Source organism: Amblyomma maculatum, chromosome 2 (assembly GCF_055883805.1).
Source record: "Amblyomma maculatum isolate TAMU_Amacu chromosome 2, ASM5588380v1, whole genome shotgun sequence".
Taxonomy (NCBI): Eukaryota; Metazoa; Arthropoda; class Arachnida; order Ixodida; family Ixodidae; genus Amblyomma; species Amblyomma maculatum.
In genome coordinates, this window is record NC_139345.1 from 80,471,535 (window position 1) to 80,494,641 (window position 23,107).

At 49.4% G+C, this 23,107-nt stretch overlaps 1 protein-coding gene across 2 annotated transcripts in view; it reads right to left on the reverse strand.

The window, feature by feature from the left end:
* Positions 1 to 23,107, reverse strand: part of Frl (formin-like protein) — a 257,689-nt gene that overhangs the window by 38,337 nt on the left and 196,245 nt on the right. Inside the window, exons 2-5 of one of the 2 annotated variants that reach the window (XM_084594601.1) lie at positions 7,195 to 7,278; positions 5,580 to 5,666; positions 1,670 to 1,749; positions 703 to 786 (exon numbers count right to left, since the gene is read on the reverse strand). In XM_084594601.1, the coding sequence (XP_084450727.1) occupies positions 703 to 786; positions 1,670 to 1,749; positions 5,580 to 5,666; positions 7,195 to 7,278 (335 nt within the window). Of the gene's footprint in view, positions 1 to 702; positions 787 to 1,669; positions 1,750 to 5,525; positions 5,667 to 7,194; positions 7,279 to 23,107 lie in introns of both variants that reach the window. The other variant, XM_084594600.1, reaches the window with a different exon arrangement.

The window sequence follows — 23,107 nt, forward strand, 5'->3', positions numbered from 1 at the left end:
TCTGGGACATGATTACTGGGAGGCTTAGCGCGGAACAGACAAGGACAAGACAGTGTCCCGCTTGCCCATATCGTACACTTTCCCCTTTCAATTTTCAGTTGCAAGTTAGCGCTCGTCCTGTGTGCCTCTCTTGTCCTTGTCTGTTCCGCGCTAAGCCTCCCAGTAATCATGACCAATGGTATACTTTACATGACTCCAAACACTGACTTGATTTCAGGAACTTTCAGGTTGCTCTTTATTATTATTATTATTTTTTTAAATCTAGGTCCGCCTTAGCAGGAACACCCTGTATACTATACTGCATATATATTATCACTTGAAACCGCGAGTGCCTGGATATGGCATTTCTTAAGACATAATATATAAAGTTCCCAACCACTAATTTATGCAAACGAAAGTATGCAAATCACAGGAACCGCAAATGTCTGATGTATCGAAGGTTTCCAGATAAAAAATTGTTGTTTCGAGATGCGGCCATTCGACTTGAAGAAATTAGAGCTGTGCAATTACTGCAACTTACAGCCTACGTCAAAGCCACTGAACAGGCCATGTGCGTGTACCATGCGAACACAGTTCAGAGCGCCCCGCGCAATGGTACGCGCGTGGTCTGCGTCGAACCGCAGTAGCAGCGCTGTCCTAAGCCGAGTTTAGAAAACGACAACGTAAATTATGCCGATTCAATACCGGCATCATTACACTCACCTCAAAAATCCCAGCTGGAACGTCAGGTAGTCAATAAGCACTTCGAGTCCTTTGTTCTGTTCGTCGAGAAATTCTCTCACCCACCTGCGGAGGAGGCAAAGAAAAGAAGCTCAGAAAGTTCCGCGCGCGACTCACGCGTATTCTTCGATTCTCACGACCCGCTACGCGACCATATGCCCAGCGTCATCACATCTCCTACGTTAAAGATTTCGTACATAACACAGCCATTAAAGCCGAGATATGAGAGAGACAGTTTGAATTGTGGAGCGGTTATGAATTCACAATAACAGCGTAGTCTAAAATGACCACCATTTCTTGTCAGTCATGAATGACAAGAAAAAGCGTTAACTTACCAACTGCTTGTTTCGGCACGGTTTAGACGTTTTTTTTTTTTTTCATAGCTTTTTTTTTCTTCTCTGCCCTGATTATTTGCTACGTTTGAATAAATACGTACACAGCTTACTACATAAACCGCTCATATTGGACTCAAGTAATGACGCTCTCAAGTTGTGGCCCGCCATCGTGTTCAGAGAGCCTTTCTACATTGAAGTTGAAGGTTTTACTTTTTTTCTCTTAGTGGTACAAGGTGTTCCCTGTTCAAAGCTGTAAACCCGCTTCCGTTCCGCTAAATAGACATGGTGTCTCCCCGCTTTGTAGGCGTTTTACATGGGCGGATATACCATGGCATGCTCATCTCTGCCGTCGTTCCATGCTGCCAGAGCATTAACTAAACCGGCAAGACGCGGCAAATGATTCCAGCTAGGTACAGTAGCTAATTGTTGGCGAATTTTTATTACATAAATTCAGCTTCGTTGTTCGTGCTTTTCCTCCATCAACAACTGTGCGTGACGCGAACGGCGATCCACATTTTCCTATCCACTATCGCATTGTGGTTTGGGACAAATGCATGTCTCACAAGAGTATGAGGAGGAGAAAAAAAAAACAAAAAGCCCGACGTCGCACTCACTCAATATTGTTCGTCCTCAGGGAGATCTCCAAGTCCCGTAGGACCTGAGTGGATTTCGAGTCTCCTAACATTCGTCTTCTCTGAAAAACAACCGGTGGCGGCGCCGAACGACGTTAGCGCGCGCACGTTGTGTTACACGACGGCACACACGCACTCTCGCGGCAGCAAATACATGCGTACGCGACACTAGCTTCGCCACCCGATGTATAGTCGAAATGCCTCGTGCAACACCGGGAGAGCATGTTAAACTTTCGATACATACATACATACATAAAGGCATAAAAATAAGCACTAAAATTAACGTTACATCATGCTGAAAATGGGAAACTATGACGTAAAAAACCAATAAAGCGATAAAGACAACTTCTCCCTTCTATGTAATCTGAGCGTGAGAGGAGTCTTATAACGTTTTATGCTATTTATACGCATTTTATAAAATTAATATCCGCGCAACATTTTTTTTTTTTTTTTTAACTCATGGGCGCAAACACACCACCTCCGCAGCGAGCGAGCGAAAGACCTTGCCGAATGCTCCCGGCCATTGAAACGCGACACCCACAGAAATGTAACCAAAGAATTTCAAAACACGCCCGGGCGAGGTGACCACTTTTCGTTCCGCTAACGAGCGCTTTTAATCTCCGTGAATAATTTTTAATTGCTAAAATTACGCTCGCCACAGAGCCGTATCGGCTTCCGGCCGTTCAAACCTAACCGCGCAGCTGGCTACGGGACAAGAGATATATGCGCACTTGGAGAACACGACAAAACAAAAACTGCGCTGCCTCACAAATAATATGCTTGAGCCCGAAAAGCGCAAGTCGCGGTGAATCTCGGTAAAGGGCTGCCCATGTTTTTTTAGAAATGCTTTTTCTGCGCCCGAACAACGTAATATCGTTATAACGAAACAGGAGCCAGGGGAGGTCCGTGCGCGCGAAATTATGCCCTACATACGACGCCTGCATCGATCGATCCACTGTCTGCACTCATTTCGCCACATAGGCGCATTTCACGAAAAGCGGATTCTCGAGTTTCTATACAATGCTTAAAAAAAAAAAAAAAAAAAAAAGCTAACACTTGCATCGGATGGCGCAAACTGAAAAGCCAATTTGGCCCTATGCGCTCTATATAAGGGAGCGCGGACTGCACATTCACTCGCGGCACATATATTGCTGCTGCTTCTGCAACGAGTGGATGGAGTCTCAAGGTTATAGCTGGCGCGCTAAGCAACACCGCACTCTGCCCTTCCGGGGCCATCGCGAGCAAGGTCTTTCGCAATGCACGTCGAGAACACTGACTACGAACGTTCACGGCTATATAGGTGGTGCACGTCAGCCATATTCGAGCGGGTAGCCAACAAATGCAGTTCAAAACTCAGTTCACAAAAGTGTGTGTATGCATGTGTGACATAATACGCAAGCACATGCACAGTGCTCACATGCATATACAACACGGCGTGTATAGTACGTGGCTCGTGCAGTCTACGCGAAAACTAAACAAGAGGCGCATGCGGACACGCGACGAACCAAACACGATGGTTAATTCATATTATTCGGTTATAGTTATTATGTTAACCAAACAGGAAAGAGAAAGGAACAGGTTACGGGTGCTGCAGAGGGACGAAGTAATGAAAAAAAAAAAAAAATTCCCGCCAAAGAGTTACGCGCGCACATACGAAGCGCTTCGCGTAACAGGGCCATTTCACGCTCAACTCGTCCGCGCAGAACAAAAGGCAACGCTGTAATTACGCGGCTGACACGTTTTTGTGATAATTAGCCGTTTGTCCCAACAACACACACGCAATGACAAGGAAGGTCATCGCCACATCACTGTCGCTTTGTTGCCGCGCTAGCCTACATGAAGACAAGGGACGAGATTGATCCATATACGCAGTTATCAAGCACTGGCGTACGCACTCTTTACATATACGCTTGCCATGTACCTCTGTGGGTACGGGAGAGTTGATTACGTGCATATGCCGAGGCCACATACGGGCAACATGTCATCTCGCGACCCGGGCATCTGTTCCTTTGCTCTTCCTTTTTTTTTTTTTTTTTTCAGTTAATGCGCGCTGTTTTACCGGGGCGCTAAACGCAAGGGGAAGCCCAAGACCACACTCAAACTGTTCACTCCGATGGATAAATAAACGCGTCTCTCATAGCCTGAGTAGCTTTGGAACGTTAAACACAAAAAAACTGTCCAACTTATAAGCGAGGTGCAATAATTAAACGCAGCTTGTTGGAGTGACGCTTGAGCCATCCACGAGGGTCACTAATTTCGAGCTATCCCAAAAGGGTGCTGATGCTGTAGGAAACTGTTTCTTTTCCAAGATGGCCTTATGCTGCGGCACTTCGTGGAATGCACAATAATAGTGCGGCAGTTAAGTTCATCGGCAATCTATGCGCTTTACGTTACGAGGTGTACGCGGTTATTCTCCACGTGATTCGTCTTTCCCAAGCGCAGCGCAGTCAAGCGAAAAGCTTACCTTAAATTCAGCCCGAGCTGCCCGACATTCTCCTGGCTATACTTGCTATATACTTGCCCGCACGCAGCATGTATATACAGGGCTACTAGCTCCTCTTGCATCTAGCGCCCCGATAACCCTCGCTCGAAATAACAGTGAGACCAATAACTCCACATACACGCACAAAAGAAGAAAAAAATATCATGCAAACGAGCGCGTTGTACGGCGCCGAATAAAGTTGGAGAGCGCAAACACATGGCTCGCATACGCGTCCCCGTTAAGACGATTTCCGAGACACAAGAAGTGCCTTATACAGGGAACTTGGACGAATCCCATTAGAGGAAAGATGGCCCTCCGGAGAGTTATTTAGGAATGACTATTTCTTACATATCGCAGAAAGAACGTGCCGACGCGCACGTTTGCTTCGTTCTTCGCCCTTGCTCGCAGACTAAAAGCATGCAGCCATGGTGAACTTTAAGCCGGTACGCTTTTAAACCACCGTGCTGTATCTACAGCCATGGAGACGGACAGACACTAACGAGAAGGCAGACATCTCAAGAAGCTCGCGCCGGTGCTAAGTACACCAATTACAAGAAGAAAAAAAAAATCACTCATAACGACCAATGGAGGTGCGCTTGAACGGACTCCTCCCCTTTTAAAATTCAATTTGCTTTAAAGTTTCTCCTGCCTTACTTGTTTCTTTCTTGCTTCTTTTTTGTTCCAGGAGATTTTACTGGTAGACTGCCTCGAATAGTACGAAATCATAATATTTCCTTCACGTACGAGCTTATGTTTTGTCCTCTTTCTAGTGTGGTTCGACGCACGTCAGCGGGATACAGTCTCGTCGAAACGAAGACACGAGGTGAGCGGTGTATTTTGCTCTCACATAAATACATACATATATATAAAAAACCGCATGCCCCACTTCTACTAAACAGAGACTCCTAAAAGAGGCTCTTCGAGCAAACACGTTAACCCGGATGCACTGTATTCCAACCCAAAAACATTCACAAAACAATGCTAGTTGCTCGCAGCGCAACGCTGCAATATTTACCCTCCACCGCTTGCAGTCGAAGAAGATGAGCATTCGTGTGGAATGCAGGTATGACAGAGATGTAGAGATGGAGAGAGAGAAAGAGAGAGAGAGGAAAACGATGGATGTGCGTTGTGTTAAACAGTGCGATGACGAGCGGTTATTTAGAGGGCGTCCCGCAAAAAAAGAAAGCAAACGAACAAAAACTGACGCCTCATGTGTGCTTGAAGCGCCAGTTGTCCCTGTTAGTGAGTTCCTCCACCTCACACAACTCAGGCAAAACAAATCCCCGCACACACACGTGGTTAGCGAGCGAGCCAGAGAAACAAAACACAAAGGCAGGCAGAAGGAGAAATGTATACCTGTATGGGTAACAATAATGTCGAAACGGCATCGTACACCATTTGATTATTTACCTTGGCGCTCCTGGAAGCTCGGGGATCAAGGTAGGTCTTTAATTTACGTAAGTAAAAGGAAGGGGGTTCTTTTGCGATCACTTTTTCCTGAGTAGGGATTTTTTTAGGGAAGGAGGAAGGGTTCGGGGAGAAATGGGGATGGAGGAAGTGGTGAAAAGTAACGGAGAAGCCAATGCACGCAAGACAGGGGACAAAGGAGGGGGAGAAGGATGTCGGGAGGGCAGGGGGGAAAAAAAAGTAGAAAAAGAAATCGATTAGGCATGATCACTCAAACGTTTCGCCACAGAACGAGAATAAAAAAAACCAGCAATGCGCGTTACGGGACGAAAACAACAAGAACAGCCCGCAAGTCATTCAACAAGGAAAACAGCGGTGTTCCGTATGTTTTAGCCGAAAATTCCTTTCAGGCTTTAAAATTCCTATTTCTGGCCTTTTTGTTTCGTATGGCTGTTTGGAAAACCTAGTAATTTACATTAAACGAAAAAGAGTAAAATTTTGGCTCTTGATACTCCCTGCACACCGATAACAAATATTCGCCCTTTTCCGAATATTACTCGTAAAATGTTCTTTAAAAATTCCTCTACTGGAACATCACTGGTTAAGGAAAGGACCATGCAGTAGAACTGCGAAGGTTTTATCACCAGTACAATAGCTGGCCTGATAGCATCTTTTTTTTTTTTTTTTCGGTTGTACACTACACAGCAGTAACACAAACGACCGCGGCTCATGTCGGATAGGCAGTGGCCAAATTGAGCAGTTATATTCGCCTCACAAAGCGTAGATCTTGCACAAACGAATACCGGCGCTTTGCGCGCAGATCTGAACGCCTACAGAGACCCATATAGCACACGAACAGCGGCGTCGAAAAAATAACTCGCCACAAAATTAGAGAAAAAAATTTCAGGAAACATCATCGGTTCCCCACAAACGTGTCGCACACTGCTGCAGCGGTCGGCCACGCCCCCACAGGTCTCGGCGGCGGCAGCTGTAAAACACATGCACAAAAAATGCGCGCGCAGGCGCGCACTCAACGGGACCTCGCCGTTCAGCGCCGCGCAGGAGCCCGCGGTGAACGCATTCGCGTAGCAAGCCCAGCCTGATGTTAGACGCATAAAAATAATACCTCGAAATGCTCGGCAGGGGAAGTGTCACTCTGTCACTTAGCCACATCTGTATTGTTTCGGTTCGGTGAGGTATATATACCGCATCGGTAAAATCTGAGAGGATATGCTCGCTTGAAATGAATTCACGAGACTCCATGTAGGGACCTCGTACTGTAGAAAAAAAAATAAAATAAAGAAAGCTTTATAATATAGTAATGTTAAAGTTCGTCTAGTCATGCGAGACGCGCAAACGCTGGGCTAAATATCTTAAATCGCAGATATAGTTCAAAGCGACTCGTCTGTATTACAAAGTAAAGCAGATGAAATCAAGCTATAGAAGTGTCGTAGAAACAACGCCGCATGGGACATACAAGAAACTCTTCAAATGCGCGAAAGTGCACAGTCCGGAGAGCACACGGATAAGCGCCCTGCGGCAAGCCTCATTATGTAGTAAAAAGTAAACAAAAAAGAAGAGAGAGAGAGAGCTAGCGAAATCAAGAAAAGTCACTTACTTGATCGCAAATCATGTCCCATTTTTTCTCGTCATCGTACTGCTTGAGCAGTTTAGCTTTGTCAGGTGGCAAATCCATTGAATTCTGCGAGAGAGAGAGAGAAAGAAGGAAAGAAGGAAAGCAAACAATCAGATACAGGCAGCAACCGGCAGAATCAGACTCGGCACCGTGCGGAAGTGCTCCACTGTCTGCAATACTCCGTTACATTGACAAATCACCTGGGTCCGCGATTACTCACGAGAATCGTGTTATCTTCTCCAAACGTGTCGCCACTCCGCCTGATCAACTGCGCCCAAAAATGAAAGAAACCAAGACGCTCCAGCTCGCTGCCGGAGAAACACTTAAAGAGAGAGAACCGAGAAGCGATGCAGCACATCAACAGACTAAATAAAGCCCGAAGCGGCTTTTAATGGCTTCGCGGGAGAAGTAAATCTATCCGTCTTGTAAAGCGCGCAGCGGTAAGGTTGAATCCATTACCATGGTAGTGCGGCCAAACTCCTTGAGCGCTCCTATGGGCGCAATAAAAGGGCAAAAGAATGAAAACGTTTAGCTTCCGCCAGTACGAAAGAGTCCTGTTGCAGTCAGAACTTTCCCATCTGGGCGTCGCTATGTTGGTTTGGTTTTGTGGGGTTTAACGTCCCAAAGCAACTCCGGCTATGAGAGACGCCGTAGTGGAGGACTCCGGAAATTTCGACCACCTGGGGTTCTTTAACGTGCACTGATATCGCACAGCACACGGGCGCCTTGCTTTTCGCCTCCATCAAAAAGCTGCCGCCGAGGCCGGGATTCGATCCCGCGTCCTTGGGAACAGTAGTCGAGCGCCGTAACCACTGCACCACCACGGCGGGATTGGGCGTCGCTATGTTGCTCAGTGGCTAGCTGGGTTGCTCCTGGCGGAAGCATGGCCGAAGTAGCAGCGCCAAGTGCACACAACAGCAGTCTGAAGCAATCATTATGTAACAAAGCCCGCGCCGGAAAGGTCTGTATACATCTACCTGCAGTTCTTCCTCTTAACCCTTATTTTAACCCCCGTTCCTCACAGCGCGAGGCTCAAGTGAGACATTGCCTCTTCGTAAGTTACAGCTACAACCAAACCAGAGCTTTCCATTATGTTTCCTATACTTCGTGCGCATGTTAGTGTGAGTGCGGGAACGGGGTTTGTTGGCGGGCTTCGTTTTGCCCTTCACGCACGCACATGTACACTTTGCGGACCGACGGAAAATCGTCGACTAAATCAACGAATGTCAAACTCCCACTTTCTGTTGACTGGCGTGTACGTACTATACATGGGGGGGGGGGGAGGGGGAGGGGGGGGGGGGAAGAGAGAGAGAGCCCGTCAGACAAATCCCTATTCGATCTCGTGCGAGCAGGCAGGAACCGCGCGCGGAAGAGCTGATGAAGGCGCAGCAGCGCGCACTCTTCCCCGATGACTACAGAGAAAGGCAATCAGCGCACGTGGGCGTTCATGCATGGTGACCCACTTCGAACATTTTTTTGTTCACCATCCCAGCAGCAGCGAGCACGCCATTTTCTGCCTGGGAGGCCCCGTGCACGCGATCGAAACGGCGACGGAAGTGTACGAAACTCCGAGGGGGGTTCCCGAAGCAAGGGGCCGGCCACGAGGAGCCCGCGATCGCCGGGTTCGGAATAGGGTCAGCTGCGGTCAAAGCGAGTTCCATCTCTCTCGATTAAGCCTCTACCGTCGTCGAGCCGGAGGCGCGGTCAGCGTCGCGCTGCCACATCCCAAAACGAATGGTGCCGGATTCCAGCTCGGTCATGCATCACTCGCCGTGAGCCATCACTCTTCCCGTTCTTTTCTTCCGAGCGTTGGCGCAGGGCTTGAGAAGGGGTCGGCGCACGTAAAGGTGGAGCCTCCGCTGAAGTCCGAACTTTTATTCACGCAATGTGACGAGAGGATGTGTTCGCATCACGGGTGCGGTTCGGACGATCCGAAACAAACGTGTCACGTTACCATCGCCACTTTATGACGTCATTTCACAAGAAAAATGATCACTGGCATCATCAGCGCGCAATTAGCTACTTACGTGCACAACTGCACAACTTGGACCGTGCGCGACGGTATACCCGTGCTTCTAATTTGCACTGGGCCTTCATCATCAACCCCTTCCTCCGTTTAGCCATAGCATTGGCTGCTTCCCACTCTGACTCGAAATATATAATTTCTCACTCGCGAGGGGCCTGTCGGAACGTCGAACAGGACTGGAACCCTTATCTAGTGTTACGACCAAGCATCCGCATTTGCGTGCTCTATTGTTCGCCTGTGGGCATGGAAAAGTATTGTGAATATGTGGTGATGGTCCATTGGCTCTAAGTGAGCCTGTTTCCAGGAATCCTGTTTTGTAAGCCTGTTTTGCTTTGTGGACACTCTGCAAGTGCCAAATTGACCCTGCTTGTACATATTTCACCAACTTCGAAGATTCAATCCTACTTCAACCCCGAGTCTCTGCACGCTACCAAGTGAAGGCCGGGTCGACGTAGCCCCAGCGTCACGACAACTGGTGACCAGCGTTGGGATCTGAATCTACAAGCCACAACATCTGATGACTGGAGGTGGGATCTGGATCTACAAGCTACAACATCTGGTGATTCGAGGTGGATCAGAATCTACAAGCCACATCTTGTGATCGGAGGTGGCATCTCAAGCAACAAGCAGGCGCAACAATCGGCCAACAAGACAGCAGCTCGGAACATCGATCGCATGTGTGGGTGAGTGCTTGGCTTTTCTTCTGATGTGGACCAGGTTCTAGAACAGGGTTAGATTTTAAGAACTGGTAAAAAGTGTTGAAACGCCTTTAGGTTTGGTAGTTTGCACTGTTGTTTTGGAAGTAGCCGACACTCGGAGCGATCATGGACCTACAAAAGCTGCAGAAACCGGAACTGTTGCTATTGTGTGAGGAATTGGGAATTAATACAAGTGGTTTGGCACGAAAACCCTTGATTATAAAGGCAATCACTGATCTGGGAACCGATGATGAGGAGCTCAGTGAAGCATGGAACCTCATCGGGCAAAAAAAGGAACAGCTCAGACAGCAGAAAGAGGAAAGGGAGCGTGAACTTGAGAGGGAAAAAGAGGAAAGGGAGCACGAACGTGAGAAGCTTGAAAAAGAAGCAAAAAAGCTGGACCAAGAAATTGAGCTCCGGAAATTAGAACTAGAGTTGAGCAAGAGGTCGGGCGATTGTCCCCAGCTAGCGGTACCTCGTCTCAACAAGGAGGCAGATTTCAAGATGTCAAAGTACATGCAGCCATATGTGATATCAGGGGATATCGGTCTGTATCTGGCTAACTTTGAGCGAACCTGCGAAAAACTGTCCTTCCAGCGAGACACTTGGTCACAGAGATTATTGACGGTTCTGCCCAGCGAGGCAGCGGAGGTTGTCGCGCGGCTAAGCAAGGAGGACGCGGACAACTACGAGAAGGTCAAAGCTTGCCTTCTGAGAAAGTATAGGCTTAGCGCCGAGGCGTTCAGACAACGTTTTCGGAACGCTACTAAGTCCAGGGACGAGAGTTACCCTGAATTCCTGTACAATTTAAGAGTAAATTTGGGCGAGTGGCTAAAGAGCACAGATTCCTACAGTGATAGGGACGCTGTAGTCGAGCGAATTCTTTTGGAGCAGTTTTATAACTGCCTCCCAGAAAAAGAAAGAAATTGGTTACAGGACCGAGGCGAAATTAAGTCGGCAACTGAAGCTGCCGAACTTATTGAGGAGTATGCTTCGCGCCGACAATTCAGCAACCCAGCAGTGGATAGGCCCCGCAATCCCAAGTTCAGTGTGAAAAACCGTCAGGAAAGGCACTTTGCTAGAGTTGGAAACGAAGAAATGAAGGTTTCTTCAGGCAAATTCCCTAGAAAGGACGGCAGTGAGAATAGTGGGGAAGTGACCAACGTGCAGAACACAAAGAATAAGCTTGAGGCTAGGAAGCCGCTCACATGCTTTAGGTGTAATGAGCAGGGTCACATTGCCGTCAACTGCCGGAAAGAAAAGATTGCTTTCTCGTATGTCAGGGACTGCGATGAAAATATGCAGCTTTTAGAACCCTACCTGCATGACCTAGTAGTCAACGGGAAGCCTTGCAAGGTACTGCGCGATTCGGCCGCAACGATGGATGTTGTCCATCCGGCGTATGTATCGCCTTCCGACTATACAGGACAGTGTGCATGGATCCGACAGGTAGTTGAGGAACAGAGTGTGTGCTTGCCGATCGCGAACGTGGTCATCGAGGGCCCTTTCGGCGAATTAACAACCGAGGCTGCCGTTTCAGGAAAGCTTCCTAAGTGCTATCCGTATTTGTTCTCCAACAAATCGGACATGCTGCTGCGAAAGAGGGGCATCCTTTTCGGAGACAGAGTTGTGCAAGCCTTAACACGTTCAAAGGCACGAGAACTAGCTACACTGCTCATTCCAGAAAAATCCACAGCGGAGGAAACGGCAGTTAAAACAGTGGTAAATGCGGAAGATAGCAGGTCAGAAAACTTTGAGAGCGAGGCATCTCAGATATGTCAACTTGAAAGGGAGCTTGATGAGACGCGGAATGAGGACGTTCTTGAGAGTAACCTCTTGCCGCCAGTGTCTAGTAATCTCACGAGACTTTTAAGTGGAACCCGAGAGGACTTAGCTATGGAGCAAGACAATGATCCTAAGATACAGGAGCTTCTCAAAAGGACGGAGCAGATAGGAGAACTAAAGAAATCTCAGCTGTCCGATCTGGGGGAGCTAATAACAGAGTTTGAGGCCTGCTTCGTGGACAGGCCAGGCAGAACTGATTTGACTGAGCACGATATTGAGCTGACTTCAGACGTGCCAGTGCGATCAAGGTGCTACCGATTTTCTCCAAGGCAAAGAGAAATTCTGGATAGGGAAGTAACTCGCATGCTGGAATTGGGAGTAATAAAACCCTCGGAAAGCGATTATGCTTCGCCTATGATCTTAGTAGAAGCTCCAGGTAAAGACCCTAGGCCTGTGGTAGACTACCGAAAGCTAAATTCTCTCACCAGGGATCAAGTGTATCCTATTCCGAATATTGAGGAGAGAGTAGAACAGGTCAGTAGAGCGGCATATGTGACTACGCTGGACCTTACTCGAGGATACTGGCAAGTACCGCTCACTGAACGCGCCAGCAGATACGCGGCTTTCGTCACTCCGACGGGCAGCTACCAGCCAACAATGATGAGTTTCGGGCTCAAAAATGCTCCATTTTGTTTTTCCCGACTCATGGATAGGGTGTTAAATGGGTGTGAAACATTCGCGGTGCCTTATTTAGATGACATTGCGGTTTTTTCCGACTCATGGGCGGACCATATGGTACATCTAAGAGCTGTACTGAGCCTTTTGCGTCAAGCTGGACTAACCGTAAAGGCCGAGAAATGTTGCCTGGCAAGGGCGACCGTGGACTACTTGGGTCACAATGTAGGTCAAGGTTTCAGGAAACCCAGCGAGATTAAGATTTCTGCGGTAGCAGACTACCCGCGGCCGAGCACGAAGACGGAAATTCGAGCATTCCTAGGTCTGACTGGGTACTACAATCACTACATCCCTAACTATTCAGCTTTGGCTAGCCCTCTGACCGACGCTCTCCGCAAGACAGAACCGACAAATGTAGTCTGGGACGAACAAAAGGAAGCCTCCTTCGTAAACCTGAAGGCTGTGCTGATTAGCCGTCCGGTATTGCGAGCTCCAGACTATGACCGAGAATTCACGGTCCAGTGTGATGCCAGTGATCGAGGGTTAGGTGCTGTTCTCTGCCAGAGAGATGACGACGGTAATGAGCACCCCGTGCTCTACTTGAGCAGAAAACTGAGTTCTAGAGAGAGGGCTTATTGCGCGTCAGAGAAAGAGTGCGCTTGCATTGTATGGGCCATTCAAAAATTGCAGTGCTATCTTGGAGGGGCCAAATTCACCGTAGAGACGGACCATTGTCCCCTGGCTTGGCTGCAAACTGCGACATCGAAGAACAGTCGCCTTCTTAGGTGGAGCTTGATTTTACAGCAGTACAATTTTGAAATAAGATACAAAAAGGGGAAGTTAAATGGGAATGCGGACGCGCTTAGCCGCTCTTTCTAAGCGGTCCGAGATGTTCCTCACCATGTATCCAAATTGATAATCAGGTTTTTTTTTTTTTTTTTTCGTGCGCTTGTATATGTGTGGCTATGTAAAGCAGCACGTTTGGTTTTCTAGGAATACGTGGGTCCTGAACGTCTTGAGAGTGGGCTTTTCTCGAACAACAATGGCAGTTTTCTTTTGACCTGGTCTCTTCAGACGGGAGCCGAGTGCTTGTTTCGACATGTGGTTGAGTTTCAGACAGCTCGAGCAATTTGGCCTACAACAATCGAGACAACGCGACAAGCAACAGCGAGCTTCAAGCGTTCACGTGCAGGCCATTAAGTCGTCTCTTCATGCAGCAGCTGGGACTGCTGCCCTCCGAGACTCTTCTGGCGGGGGAGGAGGCTGTTACGACCAAGCATCCGCATTTGCGTGCTCTATTGTTCGCCTGTGGGCATGGAAAAGTATTGTGAATATGTGGTGATGGTCCATTGGCTCTAAGTGAGCCTGTTTCCAGGAATCCTGTTTTGTAAGCCTGTTTTGCTTTGTGGACACTCTGCAAGTGCCAAATTGACCCTGCTTGTACATATTTCACCAACTTCGAAGATTCAATCCTACTTCAACCCCGAGTCTCTGCACGCTACCAAGTGAAGGCCGGGTCGACGTAGCCCCAGCGTCACGACACTAGCTTGCCGAATACTTCAACATAGCTCCTACATTGGGGACCCCGCTACCCGATATATTTTGGGCTCCTGCTCATCAGGGGCTGGCTGGAAACGAGGCTGCCGCCGCCCGCGCGCTCTCTCCGGCTTATACATTCAAAGATATCGTAAATTACTACCAATCTAGCCACAGCCTTTACCCCCGCCCATGTAAAGGCCTTTCAAAGGAGGATGAGCGGCTCTTACTGCGCCTCTATACCAACACACTGCTGTGCCCGGCAGCTCTAAAACACCTCGACCCTGCTTTCTCTGGCAGCTGCCCGCACTGTGGGGTGGTGTCTTCGGACATCTACCTCATGGTGTGGGCCTGCCCCTCAAATCCGGCTATCCCCCCTCACCCCAACCCAACCCGGGAGGACTGGGAGGCGACCCTGCTCGGCTGCTCCGACCTGAAGGCCCAACGGGCCTTAGTCGGGCGAGCCCGAGCGGCGGCAGACGCCACTGGGGTCCCGAACTAGGGACCTCCACCTAGTGTTTGTGAGGGTTGGCCCCTTCAGGGTCAGCTCATGCATAACCTCCTGTATTTGTATCCTATATAAATGTTTTCCACCACCACCTACGCGTGGCATCCGCGGTGACACAATTACTGCAACTTAATTTCTTTCGTGTACAACTCCTGCTCCATGCAGACTGTTCGTGAATCTCGGCGGCGACTGCTTTTCGATTGAGACAAAACGTAAAAGGTGCCCGTGTACTGTGCGACGTCCTGCACGTAATAAATGTGCCCAGGCGGTAAAACCTTGTCCTACGTAGTGAATTTTTCTTTCTTCTTTCAGTTCCTTCCTTCCTACCCTCCCTTCCACAACGCCGAAATTGAGGTGTCCACCGAGAAGCGAGACAGCTAAGGCGCTGTTTCCCCTACCTCGACTATTAGTGCGTAAGCATTGTATGGCTATGTAGCATGACCTTGTCGGAGCTCTAAAAGAGGAACTACAGTTGTTGTATCAGGAAAAGGATGCTACCATCGGATAGAACGCCAAGGAAAGGTGTGCAGGTGACAAAATGGTTGATGTGGACTGATTATGTAATTAATTAGAGCCAATTAGGCGTGTAATTGCAAGCCAAGATGACCGCCAGCCAACTTCTGGTTTCGGTTTTCAGCTTCCGGTCACGTGTCTCAGTAGATTCCACTTGTCCCAGTGGAACGCCCCTTGTCGCTACTTTGAACGCATCAAAATTCACCGGCCTTCTATAATTGGTTTACACGAAAGGAAAGGCGCGCCGTATCTGTCACTCGCGGACTGCCGCTGACACCTCGCTGGCAACACAGCAACGCTTAGGCTTACCCATTTCTCCATTGCAGATTCTGCAGTGATCTCGGAAAATGTTTTATCCCCCTCCTCTCAGCAAACCAAACGAAAACAAAAGTGCACGAAACCCGGGACCATTTTGCAACGATTTATATTCTTGATTTAACCCCCCCCCCCCCCCCCCTCAACATCGGCAACTTGTGTTTGAAGTTACGGAGTGCCCCGCCGGGGTGGTGCAGTGTTAAGACGTCCGACAACTGTGCCGGAGTACCCGGGTTCGAACCCGACCTCGGCGGCTGCGTTTCGATGGAGGCGAAACGAAGAGGCGTCGTGTGCTGTGCGATGTCAGCGCACGTTAAAGATACCCAGGTGGTCGACATTACTCCGTAGCCCTCCACTACGGCTCCTCTTTCTCTCCATCCACTTTCACTCCCATCTTCCTTCCTGCCTCCCTTCCCTTCGCCCCGCCGGGGTGGTGCAGTGGTAAGACGCCCGACTACTGTGCCGGAGTACCCGGGTTCGAACCCGACCTCGGCGGCTGCGTTTCGATGGAGACGAAACGAAGAGGCGTCCGTGTGCTGTGCGATGTCAGCGCACGTTAGATACCCAGGTGGTCGAAATTACTCTGGAGCCCTCCACTCCAGCTCCTCTTTCTCCCTTTCCACTTTCACTTCCACCTTCCTCCCTTCCCTTACGGCGTGGTTGAGGTGTCCACAGAAAAAAGTGAGACAGTTACCACGCCTTTTCCCTTCATAGCTATCAATCAATCCCTTCCCTTACGGCGCGGTTGCGGTGTCCACAGAAAATAAGTGAGACAGTTACCACGCCTTTCCCTTCCTATAAATAAATAAAATCAGTTCCAAGTTAGGGTTGACGACCGACAAGCGATGTTATTCGCCGGCTCTGTGGTGTCAAGGGAGCGGAACTGACCAACGCCAGACTAAAAGGAGAAAAAGAAAAACGAATTGAGTGAAAGAATCCTTACGGAACCATAACGGGGAAGCTGTTATATTCACACGACTACACTGGTTATCGGAGGCAAGATGCTGTGACAAACACTTCCACGAAACAGTGTGAACAGAAGCGATAGACGGAGAGAGGGAGATACATCGGGGAAAGGAGCACAGGGCGTGGGGAGGCCAACGCCGTGATCCGTGCGAGCAAGAAGCCCCACGCCCGGGCGCACAATTTCCGGCCGCCCCAAGGAGGCGCCACGCGCACGACCGATACAGCACAAGCGCGTCACACACCACACCGCCAGGGCGGGCACGCGACGCGCCCACCTCTTCTGTAGCGCAGAAAAGAAACAAGGGCACTAAACACGAAGGAAAAGCGCCGAGTGACTGCTCAGCAGTCGCCTATTCGAGCGTAATCGAGAAGCGTGTTTACGAGCACTGAGGGAGGCACTACAGAAAGGAGTGCGTTGTCGGAATTCAAAGATCGGTAACTTTACAAATGCAGGTGCTCACAACAACAACAACAAATTGTAGAGGTTCAACTATCCTGGAACCAAGTTTCAGAAGCCGAAGCCAACGGTCGCAGCCTCTGCTGCCGCTTCGATCCTGACACGTTTCCGCGATTGGTAAGCTTCTCGGCAATGGGCTAGTGCGGCTTTTCGTTCGGGTGTCTCGGCAGTCTGCCTGGCACGGCTGTTTTTTCTGTCTTTAGCGAGAGTCGCCTACTCAACATCACAGCACCTCTTTCTGTCACGCCGCCTGGTGGATTCGCCCAGCACTACGCTCGCGGACATCGCCCGCACTCGCCCAGATGGCCTATGTGTATGGCGCTGATGGAATTGAACTCAATGAAGACGAAGACGTTTGCTGCACAGCGCGAGAAAGTTTTACGGGTCAAATTTTCGGAGCTAGACGACCTTGAGGTTTGGCATGGGAGCAGTAGAGCTTCCGCTCTAAAGACTGAGCACGGTGAGTGAAAAAATAAATAAAGAAGTGGCGCTACTCCGACCAGGCCGCTGATGAATCGGCGTGGTGCAAGTTTTCCACCACGCCGAAGCCGAAGCACGCGTGCTTCGTTTATTTTCCGAGTTTCCGCACGAACGAAAAACCATTTTCCTCTGTTCCACACACTAGTTCTCGGCGGGCGAGTGATAGCCACAAGAAGTTAAGAGTCAAATATTTTAGGGGTACCCCCAAGGTGGAGTAGATTTCTAATAAGGGAGTAATTACTCATTAACACTCACCATACGGCTACAAAGGAAAGCTATACAGCTTTCTCAGAAACTTCGTAGTTAAAGAAAAATTCGTCCTGATCCGGGGATCGAGCCCAGCACCACCGCTTTTCCGGGGCAGTCGCTCTACCAAGACGGCTAGCAGATCAGATGGTAGGGCGACCATAGATTAAGCTTTTTCACATCTGCGAACACCACGATTCCTGTCTCTGTAACCTTTCCCACCGTATACACAATAAAGAATCTAGATATAGAATCTAGATTTAATCAGCTTTTGGGTCAGTCCTCTAAAAGACCACCGGATTATGTGTACGATTCCTGACCATCAAACAGCCAGTCCGCTCCAGCTCGGCCATCTTCGTGTGTTCTGTGATACTTGTTGCACCGCTTTCAACCTCTTCTTTGCCTTTCTCATTGCCCGATGATCCACAGTCCGCAGTCTGTTTTCAAGGCCTCCGCGGAAGATCTAAACGCGGAAAGGCTCCTGAGGCTAAAAAAAAAAAAAAAATGAAGAGAGAAATTGCGAGTCGTGAACTGATCAGGGCGAAAATTACAATTGCCTAATCTTTACCAACACATTTCTTCTCCACGCTCGCTTCGTACTGTTCCCGCGGCACTCCCTGTCCACAAAAATAATACGCGCGCAATACGAAAACGCGAGCGTGCTCTGCTGAGGAGACGAGACAGTTCGAACGAGGCAGGGTAAGAACTACAACCAAATAAACAAAGGACACATAAGCCAAGCAGGCAACGGGCGGTTCTGACCGCTGATAAAGAAAAAAAAAAAAAGGGGGGGGGGGGGGGGGGGGCAAACGCTCACACGCGCCGTGAAAGAAGGTGCGCCAGCCCTCGTTCACCAGTCGTGCTATCTTTACGAGCTGCCCAGAGCAGCAGGCTCGCGATGCAGACAAATAGGCGAGCCTCCGCGCTCAGCTTGCCGACGCCGTCGCAGCACCCACCGCAGTCCGAAAGAAGAACGCACTGACGTCGCCACCACCAAAGGAGGGCCGTGTGTGTTCCAGAGTGCCACCCCCCGCCTCCCCTTCCTCCTTATATAGTATATCTACTGCCATACAGACAACACAGCGCCGCCCAGAAAGGGCCGCATTGTTTCATAGCCATCGAAAGCAGCAGCAGCACCAGGCTTTCTTTACGACGACGACCCGGATGAAGGCGGCAGCACAGTGTCTTCCGCGATAACAGCTTCGTCGCCCATTCGGAGGTCTGCTCGGGCCCCCGGCCGCAGCAGATCAGGCCGCGGGCGTCGCGAGTAATGTGCGCCGTATGTAGGACCCACAGAAACAGAAGCGCAGTAATTGCGCGGCTTTGCCACCACACTTTGGTGTCACTGAAAGCGGCACAGTCGCGGTGGAGCCTGGCACATTATGCGGCACAGCTTTCGCCCAGCGGCGACCCATAACAAGCGCGAATATGAGTGCTCGCATTTGTCTGCGCGTACAAAGGCTCCACAAATGATAATCCAAGTGTATAGCGGCACCAGAGTGTTCCCCGATTCATAGCACATGGAGACTCTAAAGCAGTCACGGGACACATGTGTTGCTTTTAAGAATGGGAACAGGAAGGCTCAGATATTGCATGACGCATTGTGCGATACTTGCACGGGCGCTATAACATACGTACATGCACAGGATGGATTACATTTACTACGAGTGCAAACGCTCGTGAAAAGGGCAGCGACCAGATGAGAGTAGCTTCGAACCAATAACATGCAACACAACGCATGCAAAACGTGTCCAAGTGCGTATGTGGTAACAACCGTCGAGTGCTCACAAAGATACGCATTAGCACGTGAACGAGCGGCGCGAAAAATGATGCGAGGCGCTGTATTCCTCATGAGCCGTGAGCGAAAATCCAGGAAGTATAGCTTCGTTGCACACACAACGAAGTGAAGGGCTTCACGAACTCTTCGTTATAACCGTTGCTTCGTTATAGCTGCACGCGACCTTGGTTGCAACTGTCGCATACCAACCTCCCGCAGTGCCCCCCTAGGACAACTTAACCGCGGCGCTTAAAGTGAAGCCGAAGTGCGTTGCGAGACTCTCAATACCGCGAACCGAAGCGCGCACTACACAACGTATACATGACAACCGAATATGTTAGCCAGGCCAACGCGCACCCAGGGCTCTCGCGGCCCGCATTGGCTACACAACAGGAATATAATGAATATATAATATATATAATATATATAATATATATATTATATATAATATAATATAATGAATAAGGAATATAAGGACATGCGAAACAAGTCTGTAGGAATAATGTCGCAGATGACACGGATGAGACATATTCAAAATGTTTATCTCCATTTCCTAGGCGCTGAAGCCGACACGAATCACAGCAAAGCAAAAGCACGCTTAAAAAAAAAAAAAAAAAAAGTTGCCTTCGCCGCAAAGACAAAAGCGTGCGGGCAATGACACTTCTCCGCGTGGCACGTATATCCTGTGGGAAAGAAGTATGCCACAAACCGAAAGTGGATGGCCGCCTTTTCGTTTTCCTTTTTCGCCACTATAGCCCCGACAAACGAACGAGATCTTTGGAGAATGGAGAGGCTGCTAATTGCCACAATGAATAGGCACGGAAGAGTCGGGCACTGTCATTAATCTGCACGCTAGATACTAAATTCCCAATGGAGTTGATTGAAGTTTCGTTATGCCCTATAGTAAACAAAAATGATTCTTAAAAACAAGATATCGTATAGACGGGCTTCTACGGGAGCTTCAAAGGTTGATGACTATTTCATCGCTATGTCCACTATTTCGTTATAAACCGCTTCGTTATAGCGAAGTTCGATTATATGGAGACTTGGTGAGAGTGTAGGTTCTGGGAAGCTGGATTCCCGTCAATCTCGGCCATGAATGAAGTCAAGTCAGAGGATCATTAGGTGCTCGTGTTCGAGCCTCATGTAGTCGGTCCCACTTTGACGAAATCAGCGCCCGTTACTCTTCACTGTTCTATATCTCGATTTGACGAGCAACCGTCGAGCTATCCAGACGTTCATTTGTAATTCAGTTATCCCAGTGCGCCCGGGGCAAGCAACGGCCATCGATTACTTCTGCGCGAGTATTTGCGAAAGCAATCGAGTGACGGCGACAAAAAAACGCTCTTTAATTTATGCACGTCCGCCAGCAAGACCGATCGAGTTTTCGTCCAAAATATAAAAGGTGCGTCGAAAAACTCGACCTCAATGCCGCCGTTATCGAAAAGCGCCCCCCAAAAAGCGTTTTCTTCTTATCCTTTTTAAGTGTACGAGCAGAACGCGTGAGAGCGTACAAAAATGATTCACGAACTGATCGCCGTACAACTCGTTCTTCCGCCGTCACTGTACATAAAAAAAAAAAAAAAGTACCTGCATGGACGGGAAGACGTTTGTGCACGCTCCGTCTCCTATTTGCCTGAATATCTTAACCCGTGCGAGTGCGGCAGGTGGTCAAGGTGGCCGCTGCATTGAATGACTTTCTTCAGGAAGTCGTTTCGATGCATCTACGCTTCTTTGTCTCATGCGTTCCCGGCGATGTCCGCTCAGAGAGGAGAGGCCGCCAAACGGGGAGGAGTAGGCAGAGAAGGCCCCCAGAGAGGCGCGTACACTGCGCTGAGCTGAGCGCTGCGCGTAGTACTGTACGCCCCGAGTGCCGGCGGAGGCCAGCATGGGGCACCGGGCGCCGAGCCTTTCCGTGTGCATGGCGGCGCCGACGGAGGAGATTCTGAGCTGAGTTGCCCGCCCCCCATCGCTTCTTCGGTACAAGAAGAGGAGAAAGAGGGGATCGGTGCGCGCGATAAACGGAGAGACGCCCCTCGGCCGGCGGGCGACCGCGGGGCGCGCGCACTTGACGCGCATACCGCGGGCGGGTGGAGTGCTGTATTTCACGCTGTATAACGGGTAGGGAGCACGCAGTCGCGCTCACAGAGCAGACGTGAACCATCTGGGAGCAAAAATTAAAAAAAAAAAAAAAAAAAAGTAACGAAGTTTCCGATCTGAGCAGGCTGCTTGAACTGGATATTGATTGATTGATTGATTGATTGATTGATTGATTGATTGATTGATTGATTGATTGATTGATTGATTGAAAAACGTTTATTCTCGGTAAGAGGATAGCTTGTCCTAGCGCAACGGAAACAGACAGAGTAAAAAAAACAAAGAGAGACTGTTCATTTTCGTCAGTGCGTAGCCTCATCACCAGCTAGAGATCATGCAGCAGGAAGCACGTAAGAACAACAACCCGGATAAACGTAAGAGCTCTGGCTGAAGGACGACGCTGCTAGATAAATATTCGCGAGCAACACATTATTGCACTCTTATGTCCGGCGTCTCATTTCCCAACAACAGACTGTGCAGGGGACACACAAGGAGCACCTGACCTAATTACCAACACATGTGGCAAATAAAGCCGCTTCTGTCAGTATCGCTCCGTGCGAAGTTTGTTTGAGCGCCTCATCTCCAGTTGCGGTTGTACTTGGCAAACCCCAAGCCGCCAAGCGCACAACGGCCTTGAGTGCAAAGTCGCGCTAAGCCTGCCACGGTGACCTTGTAAATGCTCCCGCGCGACATCTCGGTGCAAATTACTCATTGCCTTAGTAAGCGCGTGTCACTCACGCTTATCTATCTTCGTGCACTGTCTGTGCTCACCCCAAAGACACAACGCAAAAGCCCGTCGCAATGTCTGGTCGTGCTCCTATTCCATTTGTGGGCGTCAGGTGGGGAGGGAGGTAGAGAGAGAGAGAGAGAGAGAGAGAGAGGAACACTTTATTTAAGAGCGCAAATTAAGCGCTCATTATATTCTGCGCCTGGTTAATCAAGGCAAGCTGGTCTTCTATCTGTGCTGACGATAGCCAGGCACTTCAGGAGGAGGATGACGGGAAAGGGGATGCAGTGACGTGACTGGGCGACTGGGCAAGTGGCGAAGAAGGTGCGTGCTCCACGGTTAATCGGCGAGGCTCGCCGTATCTACAGGTCGATTTGATGTTAAAATGAAGCGCCTGATTTTTGTCATAATGCCTTATCGGCGGTCCGCTGCAGGAGTGGTGCGGGAGGAGTCCGCTTTGGACTCCAATCTACTCATTGTCATAATGACTATACTAGCCCAGTGGCAGTGAGAAGCCAAGCTATTGTTTATCATCGTTCTTTACAGAGCATTTTTCCTTTGAAAGACTGGCGTCCGTTTTTTCTCTCTCTTCTTTCGCTCGGACTTCGCGTAGAAGTGAATACTAAAGAAGGCTCTTAAATTCCAATCATAAATTTTCGCTCTCAAATTTCGGCTCCCTAATAATGCGTCGGCATGTGCAGCTTCCGTGAGATGCCATCACATGCCCATCCAATTTCCTTAACAATCTGCGTAATCACTTCAATGATTTCATGCGATCATCATAACCAGGCTCCTGTAGCGCTCCAGAAAATTCCTAAGCTCCGGATGGCAGAGGATGCAAGGGACCTACGATGCTGGCAAAGTCCAACAATGCCAACAGCGCTGCCCGCAAGAAAAACCATACGTCTGTATATATTTCTTACAAAGGCTGTAGCTGCATCTCTCGTCATAGCGCGCTCGTTAAAAGCAGCCTGCGCAAGTCGCACATTCCCAAAAGCAGGGGCGGCCCACTGCGGTCGAATCCGCGCAGGTCCATCATCTAGACCGGCCACGCTGGGCCCCCTTCGAGCCCCGATAAGGGAGGCCCAA